Consider the following 25,420-nt stretch of genomic DNA (forward strand, 5'->3'; position numbering starts at 1 on the left):
TAATCTACACGGGAAATAGTTGAATCACCACGTGTAAGGTGATTGCAAGTGTAGAGGGTGTTCTACACGGATCCTTTGTAGCGGTGTTGTTCAAAGGTGTAATAGGTTTCTATCTCCACTTGAAGGAAGTTGAATAGTGAATTTGGGAATCCTCAAGGAGTAGCTTGAGGCGAGGACGTAGGCAGTGGGGCCGAACCTCGTTAACATACTGAGTTTGCTTCTCTCTTACCCTTACTCTTTACATTTATTGTTATTTCATATTTTGTTTATATTTTATATTATATATTTGATTTATAATTGTTATTTTTTTTAATATAACTCAATTCACCCCCCCTCTTGTGTTAGTCATCTGGACAACAGGCTTTAAGAGGGAAATTTGGGTATTTCCCCACTAAACAAAAAAGAATTGGCAGCATCGGATTCATAGAAAAGCAGTTAACTTCCAACGTCGTTTTTAGATTTGAATCTATAAATTTAAAATTATAAGAGGAAGTAATGGTTTATGAACTTCAAACCCCATTAAAATCATCAAAGTAGTTGTATTCATTCAAACAAATATTACAAAGATTTGGCCCCCTTAACACCTATCAATATCCAACAGCCAACACAGAGAGAGAGAGGCCGCTATAATATTTGCGGACAGACGTGAAAGAACTCCATGAAGTAGCAAACGTCATTAATCCAGGTCAAGGAATTCCATTCTTTTCCTCATGGTCCCTTTAAGATCTGTAGCTTCCCTTTCTGCTTTCTGTGCCTGTAAAATTTTAATGCAGTTCAGAGAGAGACAGACAGAGAGAGAGTGGGAGTTCAATGAAGAAAAAAAAAATACAGGGCACAGCACGACCCGCCTCAAAACACTTCTTGTTAGTAAATTAGATAGCATTATAAACCTAGATATGCTGCTGTGTGGTCCACAATTCTACGTAAAGAAAGAACCTCTTTGAGAAGATTCGTTGAGCTAATTACCTCATATCTGTGGCACATCCAGAAACTTAGAAAAATATAGTGATACAAGAACAAAAGGCACTCATCTTAAAAAAAAAAAAGGAAAAAAAAAAAGGCAGTCATCTCAACAAATACACGCTATCTGGCATTATGAACTGCACTTCACAGTTGCAATGGTAACTATGGCAGATATAATGACAATTGGCAATGGTGCCTGCTCAGCATATCAATGCCCCGACATACTAGTAGAAATTATCACGGGGAAATGCTTACCCTTTTAATTTCTGCTTCTGAAACGCGAGTCATGTGTGGGGGAAGTTCCTCTCTCTCCAAGTCCTAAAAAAATCAAGTGCAGATCTTAATAAAACAAAAGGGTGCTCATTTCACTCAACAGATATGAAAGGTATCTAATAATCCGCCATACCAACTCCCCAATTAAAACAACATTCTCTCCACGGATTATATATAGGCCCAAAGGAATGTCACAATAAAGATCACCAACAATAACTCTCTCACATGCTTCCTCAAGTACGGCGTTGGCTGAAATATGAGAAATATAACATTTCCAGTCATTAAAAAAACTATAGCATGTGAAACATGGAATAATAAGAATGGAGAAATTAGTACCAAATTGATCAAAAGAACGAAGAATCCCCATGAGCTTTCGACCATCTCGCAGCAGTACAAGAAGTTTCTCTGTAGCATTAATAAGAATGTAAGACCAAAGAATGGAAAAGAAAAGTGCTACATTCTGAATTTGTAAGCCGTTTTGAGTTACAACCCAAGCAACCATGTGCGTCAGAGTCATATTGTGATAATACTTCCTGTAACAATGCATTGCATGTGAAATAAGGTAGAACAAAGGACAAGCAGAGCCCCACATAAGAAAACCAAGATGTTCAAGTAGACCCATTCAACCAATCTCTCACTAATGCATCAAGCACATATTTTTTGTACGAAGTATTCATATTTCCTAAAAGAAGAAGTATCCCAAGCTAGAAACCAATAGTATATATTCTAAACATAAGGCCCAAAAACATGATCCTTGAGACTCAGAGCACCAAGTAAGCGTAATAATAATTTTTCCCTGCTTGTGAAGAGAAAACAGGTAAGAGAGGGAATTCAGAGGGGCTAAGCTTCAAGTTGCATGTGCAATGAGCTGGAAAGAGATTAAAAGAATGGGAAAAGAAACACCTATGTACGGAAATGGAAAGAAATAAACAGAAAGTCTTAATGCCACGCTCATGCTACATAAACAATAAATTAGGAAAAAGAAATCCAGACGATTCTTTGCAGAGCACAACAAAATTACAACAAGACATTGTCACATTGAAACAACTACTACTCTAACACCTTTCTCGGTTCTATCCATAAGATCACATCATAAAGTGTTGCCGCATCTCAAAATTCAAAGCCAAGAAAAACAATTTGTCCAAAATGTAAACTACCAACGTCCAAGGAAAAAATAAAGCACATCAGCATTTCGGAAGCGTTTAAATGTTAATGGAAGCCACACAGACACAGCGAGAGAGAGAGAGAGAGAGAGAGAGAGAGAGAGAGAGAGAGAGAGAGAGAGAGAGAGAGTACTGTCGAGATAGCTGGCGAGAGAGGTCGAGAGGTAGACGTCTTCCGGCCCTGCCCAAGACATTGATGGCCTCAAAATTAAGCTTTTTCGGTATCTTAAAAACCACCGAAAAAATCTTTATATACCAAACCAATAATGGCATTGGCAGCTCAGATTTCTCTATAATATGCCACCCAACCTCCGAGAAGCCTAACTCCAACAAAAATATTCGAAAATAACAAAACCTAAATATTTTCAGATCCAAAACCCTCGAAAGTAAGATACCAAAGAAGTGGGTGGGGGGGTTGATATTTCTCTTCCGGATTGATGGGTCTAGGCGGGGCTGTAAAATGCGCTGAGATCCAATCGCGCCGAAAGAGATTCAGGAGGGGGATTGAAGGGAATTGGAACGAAAATAGAGAAAAAACGTGGAATATCTTCTTCTCCTCCTCCTCCTTTAAGGGGTCGACTTTGATTTTGATTAGGGTTAGGAAGAGTAGCAGGTGGTGGTTGTGGTGGGAGAAGTGGGAGAAAGACGAGCTGTGTAGTTGAAGTACTTTAAGCACGTGGTGATCTCTGTTTAATTTTCATGGGTATGGCACTAAACGACTTGAAGGATTCCTTTCCCCTCAACTATCTATATTTTTTTTTTAAGGCGATATTATTTTTTTATCTTATATTTTCAATCATACCAATGTGATTCAATTTAAATAATTTTACGAATTAAAACTGAAAAAATAACTTAAAACGTAACAATTCAGTCGTTATTAAAAATACATTTATATTCTATGTCAACCATTATTAATATATATGAAGTAGAAAAAACTATTATTAATATCTATCAATTAACTAGAATTAAGATGCTTATCTATCAAACTATTATTAATATCTATCAATTAACCAGAATTGACCCGTTTAAATTTATTTCAGAATTAAGATTTTATTATTGTTAAGTTGTAATATTGGAATTCCTTAATATGCTTATGTTTTTATTATTAGGATTGTAATTTTTGACTTATGCTCATATTTGTTTTTGTATGGTTTGTAATATTAGATTTATTATATTTTAAAATTTGAAAAATATTGATATATATTTTTAAGATATTTTGATTTGTAATAAATATAGATTTTAACTTTTATATGAAATTATGTTAAACAGGTTAAATGAGTTATATGTTTTAGTTCAACCCATTTACATGAAACAAACGAGTTTAAATGAATTGTGTGGTATTAATCGGATTAAAACAGGTGACATGACATAACCCGCTATCTAAATGGGTTGAGTTTGGGTTTGGAAGTTTGACATGTTTAGGTTAATGGGTTGGGTTCGGATTGACCTATATAATCGAATGTTTATAACTTGACATGGCACGAAAACACGATTTGCCACCTCTTATATTATGGTTTACAAGGAGTTTTAGAACCCTCAACCATTGGTATCTTTTTCGCTTTCTAGCCATACAACTTTGGGTCTTTGACATTGAAAGCCACATTGCATCACGTACATTTTGTGTTTTTCATATTCTTTCGAGCCACTAGGCATGAATATCTGGAACCCACCTAATGTAGAGATCATCAGAAGGCATGGACAAAATGGTAGAGGAAGCTTTGAAAATATGTTAGAATGGTAAAAACTATACCATGGAAACTTGTTTTAGTAAGCTGCAATATCTTCATGATTCAAGGTCTCAATCCAATGTTATTCACCATCAAATATCTTACAAAGGGAGGAACTATGCAGGGAGAAGGGGAAAAAAAGAGTATAGAATCGGATGAAAAATGTAGATAATGTCTAGCCTTGCCACTTGCTAGTACAGACTACAGAAATCCTTTTTGACGATAACATGGGTTGTACTGTGTCCACAGATAACCATGAAAAAAAGGGGGAGCACCTTCGAAAACAGAGACAGTATCTGTATCAATACATTTTGTGGTCTTCTGATCATGAGCCACCATTAAAACTTTCTTGATGGTCGGTAATCCTGATGTCTGAGTTCCTCAAAACTCAAAAGCATAAACATTTGAATCTGCAGGGTGATTAGATATAGCATGAAGTTAGAGATGTACAATACTAAGATATGAAATTGACACCCAAGTTAATCCCTCAAGAAAGATCAAATTATTTTTTTTTTCAGGAAAGCTCAGATATAAGGTCCCCTCTTACCTTGTAACTGTAATGATTGCAGAGTTAGGTAGATTCATATCTCTAGAACGATATCTGCAAATCAAAGAACATTTCACATCAGAAGCCACCTTTTATGTAGGTTTTCTTGTGTTATTTTGAAGCTATGCATTTTTCTTATGTATGTGACTTTCATGCTAATCCGTGCATACTAAACATAACCTTACATTCAGAATCTGTCTTGACCCATTTGCCTCCATCATTGGTCTTCTCCTGCGTTTCATCATCATATCTCTTCTTTGGTATCTGTGTGTCCTCTAGATATCTCTTCACTGATGATGCCCGAGAAGTATTTTGAGGGTTGATCTTCTTGTGAAGCATTACTCTCAAAAGCTGTAGGCCAAAACGATATAGAAAGAGAGAAGATCAGATAAACAGTATAAACAAGTTTGATAAGTCAAAGCTGGAATTAAGATGGTAATGTACTAACAGTTTGGCATATGCACAAAATGGCATTAAAATTTCATATTCCATTATATTCACATATTTGACATATGCGCATGTCCGCCTGCAGCCTTATTCCTACATATTAATTTGTGTATGCGTTATTATATACCTTCTCCATTCTTGACTCCTGAAGTGTATCTCTTAAACTGGGTGCTGGTGCAAACCCGCTTCTACAAACAAACATCTTCTTGAGAAGGAAGGAAATTGATTTCTTCCCAATTGCTTTCTTTTTATTATCTGCACAAATTTCTCTACATCTACCAATTATGACACTAATTGTCCTGTCGATATCTTCCTCTCTATCACCAGATTCACTGCAAAGAGCATTACTAATTCTTCGATCAACCTCCAAGCTTGATGGGCAATTAAGGAATCTGTCCAAAGGAAGATCTGCAACTTCTTTCTCTTTGTTTGGTTTACGTGACAAGAGCTTTGTCAACTCCTTTTGTAACTTTCCAACTTCTTCTGGAGTAAAATCTAGTACTTCTTCAGATGAAGATGGATCATCTTGACTATTTTGGCTTTCTGGATTTTCTTTCAGATCATTGTTCCCAAAAGTTCCAATTGCTAGCAAGCCATGGGGCCAGTCGTTGAATTCTTCACGTGGCTCTTGTTTCACATGATCTTCACAATAGAAAGACGGAAATTTCAAATTATACATCAAATTTGGAAAATGTATCAAATTGTGGCTGAACGAGTACACGTGAAGAAGTATAAATTTGAGAAAACAAAAGGACCCTTCCAATTTCCAGGAAAAAAATTATCATACAAGATCATGCATACCATTCACGGATGAGGTTATCTTATAACTCAAAGGGCTGCTACCATTTGATCAAAAGCTAGAAAACATATTAGTAGATAGGATTTGTGAGTTCCCATAAGATCAAACGGAAGGGACAAACGATCCAATTCAATGATCACAATTCAAGCAATATTTTTGGAATTGCCTTTTGGGTGCTAAACAACAGGACTACCTCAAGTTAAGCATATTTAACTTTTCTCTTTTTGTAAAGCTCTCGGGATGAAGAGTGCCATTTCACGGTTCACTACTTTGATATGGGGAAAGTGGACCAATAAAAAACCAAAGCCCTTGGGATCCGATTCTATGAACATTTTTATGCTGGCAATATAAACAATGAGGTAGGCTAGCTTGAGAGAAATCAAAACTAAAATCCAACGCAAACTTTACTTCAACATATTGAAATATGTTTCTCCTATATTCTGATATTTCATTGACTGTTCCATATTTTTATAGTGCATGGTTAACGAACTTAATCAAATCATTGACTTGATTAGGCTTAAAATTTCTTTTATAGGATTTTTTTTGGTTCCAACTGTTGATCATTTTGACAATCATTTGGTATTGTGATATAAATCTTAATCAGCTTAGATTCTGATCTAGATCCAACCTGGTGATCACACACTCTCTCTCTCACTCCATGGTAAAATCTAGTCACTTGGATAATGAATTGAACAAATTAATAGTGATGCCTGATGAAATCAACCACAAAATGGATCCATATCTAGATCCAATCTCTTTCATGTCTCCAACACAATCACTTCCATGGGTGTAAAGCCATCAATATATGGACGGCTAGATCACGGGGGAAAACAATTTGTATGACGAAGTGAATTAAGAATGCAATGTAGAAGTTCAGAGAATACTCACTCGTAGTGGAAGCTGTATGTGGTTTTTTGTTCACTTGTTTCCCGTTAAGCTTATTTTGCATCCAACTGAAAAGCTGCAATCAAACAAATGAAAACCATCATCAACTTTGCGTCTGTGTGACCCATAAATGTACAAACCAACCAACTTCTCTCTCACTCTCGCACACAAACACATACACACTCAAAGCTTACCTTCATCTTCACGACGGAATGGAAATCTCTGAGAGTTATCGAAAGTTGAAGGAGTTGGCGGGTGAAATGAAGTATGCGGAAGCTAGACTGAGGCGTTCAAAGCGGATCTTAAGAGCCAATGACAGTTAAGCTTTGTGCATTTAAAACGATGGGGGTTTGCTGAGTTTTATGGGCAAGCTGGGAATGATTTTTCTATTGGTTCAAGTTCCCAAAGACGGCCTTTAACCACTCCCAGCTCCCACCTATATGAGGACTCTGTATTCAAACTCTCTTCTCTAATCTCTCAACTTTTATAGCTAATTATATAAAACCCCAAAACCCCGCTAATGCAGAGACATTCTCTTCCAATTTATAATCCATGTGCACGGCTATAAAATATATAAACGCATGGACGAGAATACAGTGAGTCGACTCTGGAACATCTCTGTACATAGGAGCCCTTTGTGTAGATAATGAAGTAGAGATCTTAAGATATTTTTCAAGTACGAAAGTTGGAACCAATCTCAATGCATCTATTATCGAAAGGCAATTAGGGTGACACGAAGGATGCAAATGATGATATAAAAGTGCCTAAATGACCACTAGTTTGAATAGCATTTTTGTATTAATTATATTTACGTGAAGTTTCATGAAACTTACTCGATCTTTCATAGCATTAACTTGGTCGTACCATTATTCACTTTGTCATACGATGCTAGAACTGCGGCTACAATTCAGCATATGTTGGTGCTCCATCAGAAAGAAACAGGCAAAACAATTGAGCAAAGGTTGGTCACTTAAACTGAACTAGAGGTTCCCCAATAACGGATTGCAGACTAGCCTGAGTAGATGATTCTAGCTAATTGTGTAATCATCCCATGATGATTGATGAACTCTCTTATGAAACAAATGACCTGGATTGTTTATTATTGGAGAAATGGGCAGCATGGGGTTAGCTTTTCTTGTAGGAAACGGCCCTTTGTAATTCTCTTTTATTAATATTTATATATATACTCATTAATACAACAAAATTGGAAAAAAAAAAAAAAAAAAAAAAAAAAAACAAGGAGCAGACTATCACTAAGCAACAACTCATAAGCATAATAAATTAAGCTCCAGACCCAGAATTATAAAAAGAAGTAAATTAGAAATATTAAGGGAAGTCGAGAAAAAGGAAGGGTATGCGGGGTAGGGCTAACAGGAGGAATAGCTGAGCAGAAAAAGCCAATGTTTCGCATGGAAATGCCTGTCACTGACCGGACCGACAACTGAATCTCACCTGTCCCCACTTGTAGGCGACTTCAATTCAATTCCCTAAGTTCTCTGAATTACTTAATTTTGCTTATGGAGTTTAAATACTAGTTTGGAATCTTTGGATAGTAGAATATTTTGAGAATATTTAATTACTATTTATTATTTTATTATTAATTTTTACCTACTTTTTACTATTATTCAATATTTTGTCGTTACTTTTTTATTACTATTCACAAAATATCTGAAATCACCTTATTATCTAAACGCAACCGCCTTATAATGTAAATATTTCTCAACTTTGCCACAATGATCTGAATGATTAATATTCTGATAAATATTTTGTCTTTTTAGTTCTTTCATTTTGGACCAAAAATGAACGATGACATTTGAAAATATAGAGAAAGGGTTTTCTTCTTCGGATGAGTCAGCAAGAAAAAGAATAATCACTCTCTAATGAAGTTGGAAAAGAACGGGTAACTATTACTTCTAGAGAGAGAGAGAGAGACCACATGTACTCTCTCCTAAAACCTATGTTAATATGTTATTTCATGAAGGAAAAAAAATGGAAAAAAATGGCAAATTTGATAACAACTTACGTAAACACATGCCGGTTTGGTATTGGCCTCTTGATAAGATATGGTCTCGTCCCGAGAGATTGTTGCATCGCATTCATTTTATTACTCATGACCAATCACGTAAGATCCTCAAAAACCATGTAAATATAGGCCAAAGTGGACAGAACTCTCTTAGGGAAGAGGAACATTAAACTTAATTAACCACAAGTCCCCCTTGTTAAGGTAACACTTAACCAGTGCCATCTTAGGTATTTGAAAGATTATTATTGGATTGAAATGTCAATTCAGGCCGTCAATATTGATTCCTGAGTTGGTAAGAAGAATATTGAGCAATAAGGTTTAACTATTACCTGAAAATATTATACATTTTGCTACGTCTAGCTTATATTATTGGAAAAGATAATGATAGAGATGCGAGACTCATTAGTAGAACTCATGAACAGTATTTTTACTGTTTATGAGTACCAATATAAGTACATGGATTGTGTCTTTAGCATTTTCGTGATGCAAAATACCATCTTTTCAAGAGCTATACTCGTAAGTGTGGTACCAATTTGCAATAGAAACCATATACATATCCCAATTTTTTGTAACATGTAAAGCAACACTACCGCTAATATAACGAGTTTATTACTAACTAAAAATTCATATCTTGTACTTTGTCCTTGAAGTACCTCGTTGAACGCCAATCCAAAAGCACCAGTGAGAACAAGAAGCAAGCTACACACACCCAAGGACTTTGGTCTTTTAGATGCATGGTACTTGGATGCCGAAAAGAAGGCCCCGTTCAACTTTAAGCAATCTCTCCTCTCCATGTTGGTAGAATATTATCCGTGAGATTGGGCACCACGAAATCACATGACTGGCCAATCACGTGGGATCCAGCCATATCCACTTGGAAATGGAGGGCACCAAATAGTGCAGACGGGTTTAGGCGAGGGCAGTTGGCTACGTGTCACGACAATGTAATTCCCATCATCTTATGTCGGACCAACACGTGTACCAAAGGGGTCGGGTTGACTTTTACCCTGAACAAATTCGTACTAAACACCCAATTGGTCTATTTATTGGGCCAGATACATGCCAGAACAACGCTCCTTAGATTTCTGTATAATCTTTTTTCTTGTTCTAAGTGCCACCCTTTTAAAATTCAATTGCTGCTTTCAAGATCCTCCCTACATCGCTTAAGCATGATTGGATTATAGTATTTTAGACAGTATCTTCACCAAATCAAGATAGTTAAATGGTCACAAGCACAATTTACTTGGATAAGTGTTCTGCTTCGTCACTCACATTGTAGAATACAATAAATTAAGGTTTCATACAAACGTGTTTGGCTAATTATTCTAAATCTATAGCATTTAAATGGACCGCATAAACAAGTGGCATGCTAAAATATGCCACCTCCAAGCAAGGTGCACCACGAAACATATGTAATTGAGGATTAAGGATGTTTAAGAACTCAATGAGATACGTGTAAAGATGTTCCACAGAAGTAACACAGCTTAAACCAATGCATCGTTCAAGACTATATGATGAAACCATGAAGAAGATCCTAGCAATGTAGGTGAAAAATAATATCCCCCATCCATCGTCACTTGGCTCGTCACGGCAATACCTAAAAAGTTTTCCATTTTATTTTTCAGATTTGAAAACTCCTCGAGATGCAGGTAATGGGCAAGTGAAAAGGGTCCACAAGAATCACACCCACCAAGATACAACTTTAAGGAAAAGAGTAGAAGCCATGTGGGTTATCGCATCTACTAGATGTCTAGTGTTTAGAAATCCAAGCAACAATGGAAGAAACTTACTAATCCTGGAAACTTGTACACTATGCCCAAAGCAAACTAAGACCTTGTATGATGTGGACCTCTATCTTCCATAAAGTGGTGGGCCATGACGGTTTGACCAGCTCAACTTTCATTGGATCTTCAGCAAATTAATAAACAGTGTCTTGCATTATGATTAAGCAAGTGTTTCATCCTGCAATAAGGTCCCTTCAAACCGAAAAAATTAACTAATAATATATTACTAACGTGGAAATAATAAACTATGGTCCGTCTCTCAAGCACAGAGAAAGCCACCATTCTTGGCCATTAATCAGGAACTTGTTGGTATTCTTAATCTTAGTAATTACCAACCATGAAAGGGCACTCCAGGAGTCAGTAATCTACGCTGTATTTTTAGGAATCTCGTATAGCTGTTATAATATACCTACAATCAATAGCTTTTGAACAATCTCTTAACAACATAAATACAAGCAGCTTCCAAGACTAATGGCACGATTAAATACTTTGGGCTCCAAACCAACAGATTAGGGAAAATGCAGTAATCACAGCAGCATCTAATCCCTGCTTGGTTTTAAGATTTCAAGTTACTTAAATTCTATCTAGGTATATTTCCCAATTAGTTTACTCCACCTAAATCTTACAGTTAAAGTGATTTCCTAAAAGGAGTAGATTAATTTGTAAACTGACATGAACATACCTGAACACCACGTTTGCCATCTCTCATGGGACACCTATATAATAAACATCTAGTCGAAGGGGGGGGAAAAGCCATAACAAGCCCCAAGTTGTTGAACAAGCCATAAAGAAGACTCCAAAATTTAATCTGGTACATGGAACAACCCGCATGGTGCAGTGTACCAAAACAGAATGAAAATGATTTTTTTTTTTTTTTGGAATTAATGATTATATGCACATTCTTGGTATAAATTGCGGTCATGTAACCTGATAATTGAAGGTTGAAGCCTAACAATAAAGTCATGAAAGCCTAATGGATCAACATATTGAAACAAACTACAATGCCTATAGTACAACGAAAGATTGAAACATTAACATGCATGCTAACATTTTTTCATTCCTCTTATTTTTCCCCTTTTCTTTTGGAAGGAAGAGTGGGGGCTGTAATGTTTGAAATTATGCATAGTTAATATAATCACGACTACAATATTTTACCTCAAGGATATTTTGAGTGGTAGACAAGCCTTCAACAAGGTTAACCTCTATAATATTGAAAGATGAATAGATATTTTTCTTTATTGAAGACGACGATACTTCAACTTTATAAAGATGCATAGATATTGCCGAGACCAATCAGTGTATATGAAGTTAACTACATGCATAAAACCACATGCATGTACAATCGGCAAGACATATATGTATGATTTATCCTGGCTTCTAAGAACCTCACTACTTTCAGCACTAATCAACCATGCCAACAAGTCAAACTTCTAGTAAATTTCAATCAGTTTAAGTTCCAAGAAACCAAGATTGGCCAACTTGTGCACGTCCATGACCAACCTTGTGAACTTGTAAGCAACTCCTCTCTCTCCACTTTCCTAGTTTTCAGAAAAAAACTACAGAAAATTAACGTTAGCAATCTGCATTGGCTGCACTGACTTTGAATTTAAAACTGCTTACCTAAATAAAAGTAAAATCACAAATTTTGAAAAAGTACTTGCCCAATTCCAATTCCAAACCTATACCTTTACCCAAATCAATTGCAACTAGAACACATTTCAATCATGATTTCCAAAATTCTAACTCAACATCACAAAGTCCATGTACTAACATGACCAACTTAATTGATTAGGAGAGTATCCAATATGGAAACACAAACCCACAAACATTGTTAGCAAATAATGGAATTTATGAATCATCCGACATTAGATGATTTTTAAGCTCTCCTATAAAACCCTTTGAAGCCCGTGCTAGGATCTATATCACAAGAACCTATGAAGTTTGATAGAGCAGGACTTGTAAGAAAGGTCACAACGTTTAGCAACAGATGGTCTAACAGTAACCTCCACAAAGGATTTGGCAGCGCAGTCATCCTATTCTGGAAATTCATACATGTAAATGAGTGTAAACACTAAAGAGACCCGTACCGTTTAAAGCTCATCATGTTCAGTAACTGCTGCACCTGTCAAAACAAATTACAGCAACCAAAGTAAATATAAAACATCCCTTTGTAGGAAGATGAACTTGGGAAGTATAAGGTATTAGACAGCTATTAACATACAAAAGGGTTCTTTTTGTTTTTAGTCTTTATCTGTAACAACCCAGCCCAATATTCTAAAGACAATTTTATTGGGCCTAAATTATATTGATGGGTCATATAGAAAAGCCCAATTGCAATTTTTGGATAACCATAGGCACAAAATTATTATGGTGAATGAGAGAATTTTTATTGGACTCAATACTTGGGCTAAAGCCTAGTTAATATTTATGGACCAAGTGGGCTTATATTTAAACGGTACGACGCCCAAGAAATTAATTATAAGCCAAAAATACAATACCCAATTGACATAGCCCATGGACATGCACGTCTTTCTCGCTCACTAGGATTTCCTACGTTGAAGGGTTATCTAAATTCATAACCAAATCACGCCGGAATCCTCAATTGCTTATATCCTTCTCCCTTCCCCCACGACATTCCTCCCTCAACCCTTGAAACATCAAACAAAGCCTTGCACAATACCCAACCGTGAAGATCACCCATGTTCTACCACGAAACACGCTCCACCAATACACGAACAAGCCTCTGCCTTTACACCATGAAAGCATAGCACAACTGAAAGACCACCTTAATTGTAGCCTAATCCACACTGTCAACTCCCTCCCCTTAACTACAACCTCACATAATCCCTAGTTTTAATACACCATGGCATAAAGCAAACAAACGAGAAAGTGTCTGTTTCCCATTCCAAAATAGAGCACACCAACCACTGTCGAGGGATGCATGAAATCACTGCAACCCAAGAAAGCAACCACCAAAGTCCAATAGAGGAACCCAGCATGTAGCAAAACCAACCACGGTTGCACTGCAAACCATGTTACACAACAACAACCAATTGAAAGTGCAACCCGAAGCCGAGTTTAGCCATCCCCATGCCTACGTCTAGCACACAACAAACCTTCCACTGCCACGCAGCCACTGTGAATTCACCTCGTACCAATAGCCAGAGCATCATGTCACCACACCAAAAGATCCACATGCATGGCAATTTGCGTTAGGAAGCCATGAAGCCGAAGCTTGGTTCAACCACCACCTCACCAGAAACCATTGAGAAAGTCACATAAAGTCCCATAAAGCTTGGTTCACTCTCCTTCAGCCTCACATGGCTACAGTAAGTCCATGCCGAGCTCTCCTTGCTCATCCCTTTACTCCACTGTTACCTCTGTTAACTACACAAAACAACTTCTCTCTCAGTCTCTCTCAGAAATCCTCCACCCCACACATGGGAAGCCCAGTAGCGCTGTCATGGTTCTGGCCTCTGCCACCGTCTTTGACATGCCTTGCCCTCTTCCGCACGATTTCGGATGTCCTCTGTTTCTCCTTGGGTAAGCTATGCTAAACAACCTTCTAGAATAAATAACTACTACTTTAAATTACTTTTAAGGCCTCGTTTGGATAGTGAAAATATTTCATCTTATCTCATCTTTACAAATTTTCTAAATTCTCACACAAAATATAATAAACAATTCAACTTTTTTAATTTCCATAATAATAATATTAAAAAATTATATTCTAATAATATTTTATTTAACTTTCAACTTTCATCTAAAACCATTTCATCTCATCTCACTATCCAAACAGCACCTTAAGTTGCATTTGGGTAGTGAGATGATCTTAGATATTCTGTGAATAGTATTGAAAAAATAAAAAAGTCATGATAAAATATTGAATAATAGTGAATAGTAATAAAATATAATGATAAAATAATGAATAGTAGTGGAGTATTTTTAGAACACTCTAGTACCCAAACTAGCCCTTAGTCTTCAACTTTACATAAAAGTACCTATATATGTTAATATCATTTCAAAGATGCCCTTAAACCTTGCATTGTAGCTCCTCACATAAAGTCTAAGAATTTTGTGTAATTACGTTACTGCCCTTTAATATTTAAGTGGGCTGATTTCAATTGGGTTTGGACTCAAGTGGGTTTGATTCTATTTTATTTCATTTCAAAAAAACTATTTTATTTTAAGTTGGGTTGTGTTTGATATTTTAAATTAGGCATAATTTTACTTAGATAAATATATTAGTCCATAGACGATAGTTTACAGAAGATAATTGAAGGTTTTAAATCATATTACTACGTAATATTAGTAGTTTACAAGAATTTTTAATATTAATTATTATTAAGGCTATTTTATGAATCATTTTCATTTAATCGATTTAGATAAAATACAGTTTCCTACCAAAATTAGATGTTATTAGTATTAAATTATGATTACAATAATAGTTTATAAGGATCTGAATTTTAAATATGATTAAGCTAATTATCGAAATGACTTTTCCGTTGTTATTTTGTCAGCTTCAATAAAATTATTCTAATATAGTTATAACTATAAATAAAGAAATCTATTAAGCATATTTAAATGATGTTATTATTTATTAGATTTCTTGTAAAATTGAATAATTATGTTAAATTTTCTTTTTTTTTTTTGTTTTGATAGGTAAAAGTAAATTTTATTCATAAAAAGGCATAGCCTGAGTACACTAGAGGTATACAAAGAACATGCCAGGTTACAACTAAGAACTAGTGAGGGTTACAAGCAAAGTATGGATATCATTTGTATTACAAATAATGGCCGAAGCCCAGGAAAGCAAAATACAGTAAGAGAAACGTTTCAGTTCAGCCATAGAGAGCTCCATATCTTCGAAACACCTCTTGTTTCTCTCCAACCACACACACCACATAATGCAGTGAGGTATCATTTTCCACACAGTAGCGATTTGAGCGTTTCCCCGTATACCTTTCCAACAGCACATAAGATCCCTAACACTTCTAGGCATGACCCATGCCATCCCTACCCTACTAAAAACATCATGCCATAAGCTCCGAGCCACTTCACAGTGTAATAAGAGATGATCAACAGATTCCCCAACACACTTACACATATAACACCAATCTGAAATAATGAACCCACGTTTTCTCAAATTATCCGAGGTAAGAATCAGCCCAATAGATGCTGTCCAGACAAAGAAAGCAATTTTGGAAGGTACCTTGCACTTCCAAATAACTTTCCAAGGGTAGCTATGACCATGGTGTAGGCCCAAGAGGGCCGAATAAAAGGACCGCACCGAGAATTTTTTATTTCCACTTGGTTTCCACAACAGCCTATCCCTCATCTCATTTCCAAAAGATATAGCATATAGAGAGTCAAAAAAACCAGACAACATGTCCAGCTCCCAATCTTGAGCCGCTCTTGAAAAATTCACATTCCAATGAACAGCACCATTAGATTGTGTCAATAGATCAGCCACAGCAGCCTCTTTGTCACATGCAATTTGGTAAAGCATAGGAAACGCCTGCTTAAGAGCCATGTCCCCGCACCAAACATCATGCCAAAAAGAAACATTGTTGTCGCTGCCAATTATAAATCTGAAAAAAAAAGAGAGAATCTGTCCCAGCCAACTCTTATGTTTTTCCACAAGCCCACTCCATGTGCTCCCCTGACTTCGTTAGAGCACCCCCCCCCCCAGTAGGCTCCCATACTTAAACTCTATCACTTCTCTCCACAAGCCCTCTCCTTCACTATGATATCTCCATAACCATTTCCCCAATAGTGCTTTGTTGAATACCCTTACATTACACACTCCCAAACCTCCCTATTGAATTGGAGAACAAACTTTATCCCAACCCACAAGGTGGATTTTAGCTTCGTCCCCCATACCTCCCAAAGAAAGTTGCGAAAGGTTTTTTCGATGGGAGAAGCAACACTTGCGGGTATCGGAAATAAGGAAAGAAAATACGTGGGGAGCTTAGATAGTGTAAATAAGAGTCCATTTACCACCCTTGGATAGGTATAACCGTTTCCATCCAGCCAATCTTCTTTCAATTTTTTCTATCACTCCATCCATGGAAGGCCAAGGTATTGCAAAGGCAATGAAGAAATTTGACAGCCCAAAATAGATGTCAAGCCTTGAATATTGTTCACACTACCCACAGAGACCATTTCAGACTTTGAAAGGTTTACCTTCAGACCTGAAACTGCTTCAAAACAAAGCAAAACAGCTCTCAAATACTGCATATGAACACTGTCAGGCTCACAAAACAGCAGTGTATCATCAACAAATAAAAGGTGAGATATGGAAAGCCCTCCCACCGAGAAACCAGCAATAAAACCACCACTAACAGCTGCACTCAACATGCGACTCAAGGCATCCATAACAAAAACAAACAGTAGAGGGGATAGGGGATCCCCTTGTCTTAATCCCCTGGAGCTGGTAAAGAATCCCTCCAGTGTTCCATTCACCAAAACCGAATAGCGGACCGTAGTTATACAATGTCGAATCCAAGATAACCATCTTTCCCCAAATGAGAATAACCATCTTGAATCCCACATAATGAGAATACCCCCGGAGGCTCCCCTTGAAGCAAGATAGACCCATCTCACAAATGGACAGCCCCAAATGCTATTGATGAAGTAACGATCTACAAATTCCAATTTTGTTTCCTGCAAACAAACAATAACTAGCTTCCAATGACGTAAAAGATTCTTCACCCTCAACCGCTTTTTGGGATCATTGAGACCCCTAATATTCCAAGAAAGTATTCTAGGCTTCATGGGGAACAACAACCTTGCCCTTGAATCTTCCCTTGCTAGTGCTATAACACCCCGTTTCCGTAGGATAGAGACGTTATTAACAAACATGATAAAATACCCGGTAAAGAGACTCATTACTCTAAAATACCTCATTTATTGAAAAAAAAAACTTAATTAAAAGGATATAAATAGTCTTGAAACTTGAAACTGAATAAAGCAAAACATGAGTTAGTCTTAAACAAGACTAGTTATTGCAATGACATAAAAGAAACTTAATCCTTGAGTAAATGACACTTATTCATCTCTAAATCCTTATACTAAATCTACTACTGGCCATCCAGCTCTACATCATCATAATCACCATATGTGGCAATCAACATAGAAGAAAACAAAAAGACAAACAACAAAAATGAGTCGAACACTCAGTAAATAATACATCATACCGTAAAATACTATCTAGTTTAGCATAAATTTGATTTTTGAAAGACCCTTCATAACGTACATATATCATCACAGATTTATAAACATAGCTTAATTTAATACATGCATATATCGTCACAAATTCACATGGTATATCTATTCATGGATTAACATGAGCGGAAACATTCATAATCATGGCAAACATGAAGCGTGAATATATGAGTAACTTGTTTATCTTGAATTGTACTTATTTCATGGTGAACCACGCTTGAATCCATGGCACCACATAACTTGTCATGTAGTGAAACACGCTTGAGTCCGTGTTTCACTTAACTTGCATAACATGAAGTGAAATACGCTTGAGTCCGTGTTTCACTTATCTTGCATAACATGAAGTGAAATACGCTTGAGTCCGTGTTTCACTTATCTTGCTTGACATGGAGTGAAACGCGCTTGGGTCCGTGTTTCACTTATCTTGCTTGATATGGAGTGAAACACGCTTGGGTCCGTGTTTCACTTATCTTGCTTGACATGAAGTGAAACATGCTTGGGTCCATGTTCACTTAACTTGCATGACATGGAGTGAAACACGCTTAAGTCCATGTTTCACTTAACTTGTGGTAACCACGCCTGAGTCCGTGATACCGTCTTAGCATAACTGTGGTAAACACGCTTGGGTCCGTGTTACCTTAAAATGTTTATCTTTCTTGATGCATGATAATTTTCTTGGACTTCTTAGACTTTTCTAGCATGGCATATTCTTGTACATGGCATGGCATAACATGATATATTCTTGTACATGGTATAGCATAGCATGACATGGCCTAACATGATTTAATCATTTTATGACATTTCATGGCATGCATGATCTCAGAACTACATGAACATGGCATACATGACCTGGCTATTTATTACATAGCATGCCTGACTTAAGTTATTGCATGAACAATACATGGCATATATGGTCTAAGTACTACATGAATGAAGCATGCATGATCTGGCTATTTTAATTCATAGAATACCTATCTTAAATTATTATATGATCATATCATGGCTTCCATGTGATTTTAGTAACATTCAATCCATCACTCAACAATCCATAAAAGCATAACATATATACAGGCTTACTTTCATGTAAATCATCGTAATTCATAGAAGTTCGTGAAAGCGATCTAACCTTGACTTGGCTCTTAGTGCAATGTAGATAACCATCAAAACCATATCATATTATCATACCCAATTATAATATTTACATTACGCGTACATTTATATGATCATACTATTTACCTCTTAGCGCTGCTTCCGAAATCTCACGTCTTAGCTCGTGACCTATACGAGGCACTAGACGTTACTAATATTTCTAGAAAACGTGTCATAGCAATCTAATTACTTAAAATCTTACCATAGAGATAGTTTAATAAATAAGTAATTAATAAAAAGAAAAAATATAATCATAACATAGCTAAATAATTTCTAACTGAATTAGCCTAAATTCTAGGTTCGTATGTTACAAGTGCTCCCCTCCCTTTTGTCATAATTGATTGAGCAAGAGAGGCGTTTCAGTTCCCTCTTTTTCCTAGTAGTATTTTTAGGAGTTTGGACTCGTCCCTCCTGAAGAGCGATAATTAAATCTCTGAATTGCTCCTCATAACCCACACAAGAAATCCCCATACATTCCTAAAGTTCCTTCACTTTATGGACCAACCAATCTGAATGTGAATCTCCCATAGAAATCAAAGGAGATAACGTGCGTAGAGGCTCCACCTCCTCCTCCCCCTGAGTTAATAGAAGCATGGATTGTATAGGATCTGACCCCCCACCTGTCACTTCTATACGTTCATTAGATACTGGAGAAGATAATCTCAGATCCTCCTCCCTGCTAGTTGTATGTTTCACAAGCTGGAAATTCTTTACCGGCAATGAAAACCTCTGGAAATCCCCATCCCCATCCTCCCTACCAGCCTTCGACCAGTTCTGTTCGACAATAACCAACGAATAACTACTCCCGAGACTTGGATAAGGCATATCGGCATTATCTGTGTCCTGGGGGACCTTCGCCGGTGGTAAAAACCTCTTGCCGGCATTATCTGTACCTTGGGGGGCCTTCGCCGGTGATGGGAGTATCTCGCCAGCGTTTTCTATAGCCGTCGGAATGTTCTGTCCTACCCCTATCGACGGAGAGGGGTGATAACCCACCTCTGTAATGGGTTCAAACTCTGCCTGAGTCGAGTCCCTCTGTGTCGGCGCCACCTCCTTCCCTTGCAAACTCCCCACATTTCCCACTTCAGTAGACAGCCCATTATCGGCACCTTCAAGCTCAACTTCTGCCGAGGAAAGCTTTTCATTTTCCACCGCAACAAACGAAGGAACTACAACCTGAGGCGAGTCCATCTGTATTAACACCGTTGCCAACAGCGTCGCCGTGCACTAAATCTTGTCGGACGAGGGGCCTGCCAAGCAGCCTGGCTGTGCCTTCCATTCCCGTCTCACCTCATTTCTGCCTTGGGTTGGACCCGTGGGCTTAAGCCCACCACGGGCTGCTGGCAGAGGCTACTTATTTCGGGCCCCATCCCTTGGGCCTAAAAACCCATCCCTTTCAGACCCAACCCCTTCAAATCCCATATGAACTGAGCCTGAGCCCAAACCCATTTCAACTTCTTCTTTTCCTTTTACGCCCCATATTAAACAATCCATCTTCTCCTGCAACTCTGAAATTTGTTTTCTCATATCCAACATCGAGTTCAACACTTCTTGGTGAGGATGATGATCAAGGTGAGGATGATGATCAATACAAGCAGGCGGGTCAAGCCTAGAAGGAGCAGTTGGGTTTTAGTTCCAGGCTTTAATTATTTAGTTAGTTTGATTTATTAAAAATGAGACCTCTTATCGGGTTATTTTTATGAAAACATGTGACATCCCTAGCCTACAAGAAGGGGGTGTACACTATCATCCTCCACCTTGTTCTTACAAGGGTAAGAAGCACTAGTTCATTGGCTTTCATTTTATCACCTTGTGTTTCACTTTCCAAACAGGTTGGCAATTTGAAATGAGCCAAATTTCCAGGAAAGTGAAACACAGGCTTGAGCAGAGAAGAATAAACGACTGTCCATATTGACTAGGGAAAAAAACAGAGAAGAACTTGACCTGCAGACACCTCTTTAAAGAAAAATGAGATCTCTCTTTGAGCTGATTGAGTAGAATCTGAACCATGAATGCAATTCTTTTCTGAATCTAGCCCACACATTGCTCTGATGCTAGGCAAAAAAAAAAAAAAACAGAGCAAATAATAAATATCTTACAAGAACTATTTAACAGATGACATCATAACATTTTCTGATTGAATTCAAGGATCCTGATATTATAAGAGAAACTGACAATGGATCATACACTTATAATGCAAAATAATGAGAAAGACGGGGAAAAAAGGTACAATTACAAAGAAGATCAAACTTAGAACATACCTGTGTGGATGAGTAACCTTAGCCTTGTGTGCATCAGTTGGTCCAATCAGATCACGCCAATCGGCAACAGCATTTTCCTTCTCCAAAACCATAACCAACACTGGACCACTGATTCCCATGGAGTCTCAAAGAGAGGTATAAAGTGAGCCAAAGTAAGTATCATAGAGCAAATGAATCCCATCATAGAAGCAAAGTAACTATTCAGAGTAGTTTCAAGATCATTAAAGCTCAATATGATGTCAGCTGTATAGAACCCAGCCATTCTATGATGAAAGCTACATCAAAATCCAGAAGGCCCTCAATGTTGTCATTTTTCATATTTCTAAAAACAAAAATAGCTATAAATTCTGATGCGTCAGAATCTCAGATATAATTTTTTTTTTTCAAGTAAAAGGAACCATGGAAGTAGCAAATGTGGATGCCCAACAATCGAATTGCTGATAAAAAGTAAAGACTGATACAGGTTGATCTTGCTATACCTCGCTTTTCTTCTCAACACAGGAGACAAACTGTCTCCTATTCTCTTAAACTGAACAGAGGCTTTAATATTTTTTTGAAATAGTCCTACATATAAGCAATTATCAGACAAGGTTATGTAACAATATACACCCACCGGAAAACCCTGACCTGACGTTTCAAACAGCTGTAGAGAAGAATGGAACACTGACAGAGACCTCTGCTGGATGACAACTTCAAAAGAACTCAACAGTCACAACTACCAGGCTCTGATAAGCTTCAGAGAATGATAGTATAAAACTTAACAGTTTCACACATTGGGTACATACCGCCATCAGTCAACTAATTAGTGAAGACAACAGTTAATGGTTAGCCATGATTTTCATAACTTTAGTTTCCCAACCACTTCCATGGCCATTGGAGATATTAATTTGTCCCACACTATTAGCATGAAATGAGGATCCTTCTGTAAATTTCATGATAGACTAGGAAAAAATGTGAAAAGAGAAACCTAATGAAAATCTAACTTGCTTTAATCCAGCAGTGTATTAACATGCAGCAATGCAGACAACTACTATGGAGCTTGCCAAACAATAAATATAAACAGCTAAGCAATTAAGGAAATTCACTCAAAAACCAACTCATGAGCTTAATTCTCATTTGAGAAAAAACAAAAATAAAAATAGCATGCAATAATCTAAAAAAATATAGTAGATACCTCGTTATGTATTTGATTAGGCTAGAAAAGAAGCTTTTTGCAGAGTGCTCAGCATAAAAGCTTGCTGCAGTGTCTTCATCAAGTTGAACAATTGTTTCCTTGACAATACGGAAACCAGACTCCAGAATGACATTCTTTATCCTATTAGTGTAATTACCAGACATTCCATCTGGCTTTATCATAGCCAAGGTCTTCTGTGTACTTCCACTGCTTGAAGACCTTTTTTTAAGCATTTAACACAAGTAGGTTAAAAGAAAATGGTAGACGTTGGAATGAGAAGTCCCCCCCTCTCTCTCCAAAAAAAAAAAAAGAGGCTAAATCAGGAAGAAAATTTATCACCAGAGAAAGTTCATAAAACTTTTGACACAGAACAAGCAACTCAATGGAACTGTAAATGCTATAATGATGTCTACATATATTTTTCTCAATCTGCCTCTTCTCCTTTTTTCCCATCAAGTGATGCATAGGCATGAAAGTGTGTAGAAAATTCAGGTCTCCTTAAAAAGGCCCTACAACCCTTATACAATATCCTCAACATTTTTCTTTCGTTATAAATGGTTCCTTAGCAACTGTACGGAGCACGAAATGTACTTCAATTATGTTGATTGTAAATGACTCGATGCAGTCGTTGATCTTGTCCTAGGAAGCATTCTTTGCTTTGGCAGTTCTAAATTACCTTGAACTCTTTAATATAACACTTTCCGAGCGTTTATTCGTAAGCTCAATAGCTAGCTAGAGTTTCCTAGCAACCGAACTGAGGAAAACAAAATTCAACCGAAGGAAATTCAAATCCAGCATCCGTCTACTTTAATGCTGTAAAATTCAAAATAGTACTTTCTTTCCTTATCCACAGCTCAATAAGAAGTATTTCTTAAAAAAAATTTGAAACCCTAGCTTCGTTTACCTGCAAGGGAAAGGAACAGAGACCAGAAGATAGAAGAATAGAAATCTCCCGAGGAGCAGAAAGATACGAAGCGTCATTTGAAAGGTTAATCTGTAATGATAAAAATGACCATAAATTAAATAAAAATTAAAAAAAAAAAAACAAAAAACTGATGATGGAAATTGCTGAACAGATTAACTTTCCAATTCTAACGCTTTGCACAAAATTAATGGCTTTGAAAATTGAGGAAAATAAAAGAAAACAGTATAAATGTGCTAGCTACGTCAATCGGTGGAACTCTTCGACGATCGGGTTCAGTGAAGTGGAGTTTGTGTTGTTGTCATTGCTGCTACTATTACTTTTGGGTAATTTAGTCCATGAAATTGAATTTTGAAATAACAAAGATCGAGAGATTGGTGAAAAAAAAAACCAAACAAAGATTTCATGAACCAAACCGGGAAATACCTGTAATTGTGGGAAAAAGACGCACAACGAAGAGAACAAGAGCTTTTGCCGCGAATGAGAGGGGGGCGGGAAAAATGGAAACAAGATAGATTTGGAGTATTGGGTTTATAAACCTGAGTTTAGACGGGGGGATATTAGATGATGGCTGAATTCCCGAAGCGTGTTTTAAAAAAAAAAAAAAAAAAAAAAAAAAACCTTTGTAATAAAATATGTGTTCATTATTTTTGCTATTTTCTTTGATTTTGGATGTTATATTTATAACTATCTTAGGTCCCGTTTGGTTACACAGATGAGATGAGATGTTTTAAATAGTAATAAATAAAATATTGTTATAATATAATTTTTGAATATTAATTTTGTATTGGGATTTGAAAAAGTTAGATTGTTTATTATATTTTGTATTGGGATTTGAAAAATGTGTAATGATGAGTTGAGATGAGATGAGATGAGATTTTTGGTTTTGGCTAAACAAACAAGGCTTAGTATTAGAGCATCCCCATCCGGTTTCCCATCCTCATCCCTATAATTTAACTCAAAATCACATTTCCTCAAATTTATCCCTAAATTTTATTCATCTTCTAAAAACCTCCTACATCTCATTCCCCATCCCTATCTCTATTCTATTAAATAATATTTCTCTATTCTTTTTTTATTACTTTATTCTCTCTCTTCCATTTACAATCCTAACTACTAACTCTTTTGTCTTATTATCTTTTTTTCAAATATCACTTTCTACTAAATATTTATATTATTTTGACTACCCAATACAGTATTTTTTTAAAATCATTAATCGTATTATAAAAATAGTAAATTTTATTAATAAATTAATCCATTTTCTAACGTGATGGAAATTTTATTTAGAAGAGTACTCTTTATCAATTAAAGATTAATGAGGATCCGTAGTCACGTATTGATGTTTTATTTTTTTAAATTGGTTGTAACGGTAATATTACCTGTCCTTTCTCCAACGGTCATATTTTTTGTCCTTTTTACAATGGTAACATTTTTTGTCATATTTCCAACGGTAATATTTTTTGTCTTTTCTCTAACGGTAACTTTTTTTATCTTCTCTCAAACGGTAACATTTTTTGTTTGTAGTGTAACGGTAACTTTTTCCTCTATAAATTAGCATATTGCTAACATTCACATTCTCACAAAGTCAAGTCTCATTTCATTTATAGAGCAGAGATTCTATTCTATCCTTTCATCTCTCACTCCCTTCATCAAATGGCCCGTACCTTCTTTCGCAAATTATTGACATACGTATCCTCTGAAGATGATAGCGATGTTCATACTGAGGAGGTCGATGGACAGTCATCGAGGCAGCGTGACAATAGGCACCCACGTAAGTTTATTCGGCGTGATCATGCCCAGGGGCACGAGCGCCTATTTCGTGATTATTTCGCAGAAAATCCAGTATATCCCTCGAATCTATTTCGAAGGAGATTTCGGATGAGTCGTCCCCTATTTCTTCGTATTCTAAATGAGGTAAAGTCTTACGAGCCGTATTTCGTCCAAAGAAGAGATAATGCCGGAAGACTTGGTTTATCTTCTATGCAAAAAATAACCGCAGCACTTAGAATGCTGGCGTATGGGGTTACTGGAGATTTTATGGATGAATACATACGTATCGGTGAAAGCACCGCAATG

At 36.7% G+C, this 25,420-nt stretch overlaps 3 protein-coding genes across 10 annotated transcripts; all 3 read right to left on the reverse strand.

Moving 5' to 3' along the window:
• Positions 1-496: 496 nt before the first annotated feature.
• On the reverse strand, positions 497-3,108 carry LOC122300900 (sm-like protein LSM1B). The gene is made up of 5 exons (XM_043111863.1): positions 2,533-3,108; positions 1,573-1,641; positions 1,370-1,485; positions 1,219-1,281; positions 497-754 (listed from the first exon to the last, which is right to left on the reverse strand). The coding sequence occupies exons 1-5, from the start codon at positions 2,591-2,593 to the stop codon at positions 677-679; spliced, it is 387 nt and encodes a 128-aa protein (XP_042967797.1). The 5' UTR covers positions 2,594-3,108; the 3' UTR covers positions 497-676.
• A 1,071-nt stretch (positions 3,109-4,179) lies between these two features.
• Positions 4,180-12,736, reverse strand: LOC122300901 (protein DEEPER ROOTING 1-like). 2 transcript variants are annotated; one of them, XM_043111865.1, is made up of 6 exons: positions 12,699-12,736; positions 6,808-6,880; positions 5,248-5,762; positions 4,859-5,024; positions 4,674-4,727; positions 4,180-4,536 (listed from the first exon to the last, which is right to left on the reverse strand). In XM_043111865.1, the coding sequence occupies exons 2-5, from the start codon at positions 6,866-6,868 to the stop codon at positions 4,708-4,710; spliced, it is 762 nt and encodes a 253-aa protein (XP_042967799.1). In that variant the 5' UTR covers positions 6,869-6,880; positions 12,699-12,736; the 3' UTR covers positions 4,180-4,536; positions 4,674-4,707. The 2 variants fall into 2 exon arrangements, with proteins under 2 accessions (XP_042967799.1, XP_042967798.1); XM_043111864.1 differs by lacking the exon at positions 12,699-12,736 and adding an exon at positions 6,999-11,728.
• On the reverse strand, positions 6,858-23,920 carry LOC122300902 (probable nucleoside diphosphate kinase 5). 7 transcript variants are annotated; one of them, XM_043111870.1, is made up of 7 exons: positions 23,771-23,920; positions 23,327-23,416; positions 22,423-22,641; positions 21,249-21,356; positions 20,932-21,041; positions 12,699-12,733; positions 6,858-6,880 (listed from the first exon to the last, which is right to left on the reverse strand). In XM_043111870.1, the coding sequence occupies exons 2-6, from the start codon at positions 23,401-23,403 to the stop codon at positions 12,702-12,704; spliced, it is 546 nt and encodes a 181-aa protein (XP_042967804.1). In that variant the 5' UTR covers positions 23,404-23,416; positions 23,771-23,920; the 3' UTR covers positions 6,858-6,880; positions 12,699-12,701. The 7 variants fall into 7 exon arrangements, with proteins under 7 accessions (XP_042967804.1, XP_042967803.1, XP_042967802.1 ...); XM_043111869.1 differs by lacking the exon at positions 6,858-6,880 and adding an exon at positions 11,866-12,149; XM_043111868.1 differs by lacking the exon at positions 6,858-6,880 and adding an exon at positions 11,866-12,167.
• Between the last annotated feature and the right edge of the window lie 1,500 nt (positions 23,921-25,420).

Source organism: Carya illinoinensis, chromosome 2 (assembly GCF_018687715.1).
Source record: "Carya illinoinensis cultivar Pawnee chromosome 2, C.illinoinensisPawnee_v1, whole genome shotgun sequence".
Classification (NCBI taxonomy): domain Eukaryota; kingdom Viridiplantae; phylum Streptophyta; class Magnoliopsida; order Fagales; family Juglandaceae; genus Carya; species Carya illinoinensis.

Excerpts from the sequence above, each read along its gene's own strand:
- LOC122300902 (XM_043111870.1), bottom strand. The coding sequence starts at position 23,403 with ATGACGCTTCGTATCTTTCTGCTCCTCGGGAGATTTCTATTCTTCTAT. Across the intron at positions 21,357-22,422 it reads CTAATCAAATACATAACGAG|TGGTCCAGTGTTGGTTATGG; the intron begins GTATCTACTATA and ends CATGGGAATCAG. Across the intron at positions 12,734-20,931 it reads CTTTAAAGAGGTGTCTGCAG|GTGCAGCAGTTACTGAACAT; the intron begins GTCAAGTTCTTC and ends TTGTTTTGACAG.
- LOC122300900 (XM_043111863.1), bottom strand. The coding sequence starts at position 2,593 with ATGTCTTGGGCAGGGCCGGAAGACGTCTACCTCTCGACCTCTCTCGCC. Across the intron at positions 1,486-1,572 it reads TCGTTCTTTTGATCAATTTG|CCAACGCCGTACTTGAGGAA; the intron begins GTACTAATTTCT and ends CTCATATTTCAG. Across the intron at positions 1,282-1,369 it reads TTGTTTTAATTGGGGAGTTG|GACTTGGAGAGAGAGGAACT; the intron begins GTATGGCGGATT and ends TGATTTTTTTAG.
- LOC122300901 (XM_043111864.1), bottom strand. Across the intron at positions 5,763-6,807 it reads ACATACAGCTTCCACTACGA|ATCATGTGAAACAAGAGCCA; the intron begins GTGAGTATTCTC and ends TCTATTGTGAAG. Across the intron at positions 4,728-4,858 it reads GGTCAAGACAGATTCTGAAT|ATATCGTTCTAGAGATATGA; the intron begins GTAAGGTTATGT and ends TTTGATTTGCAG.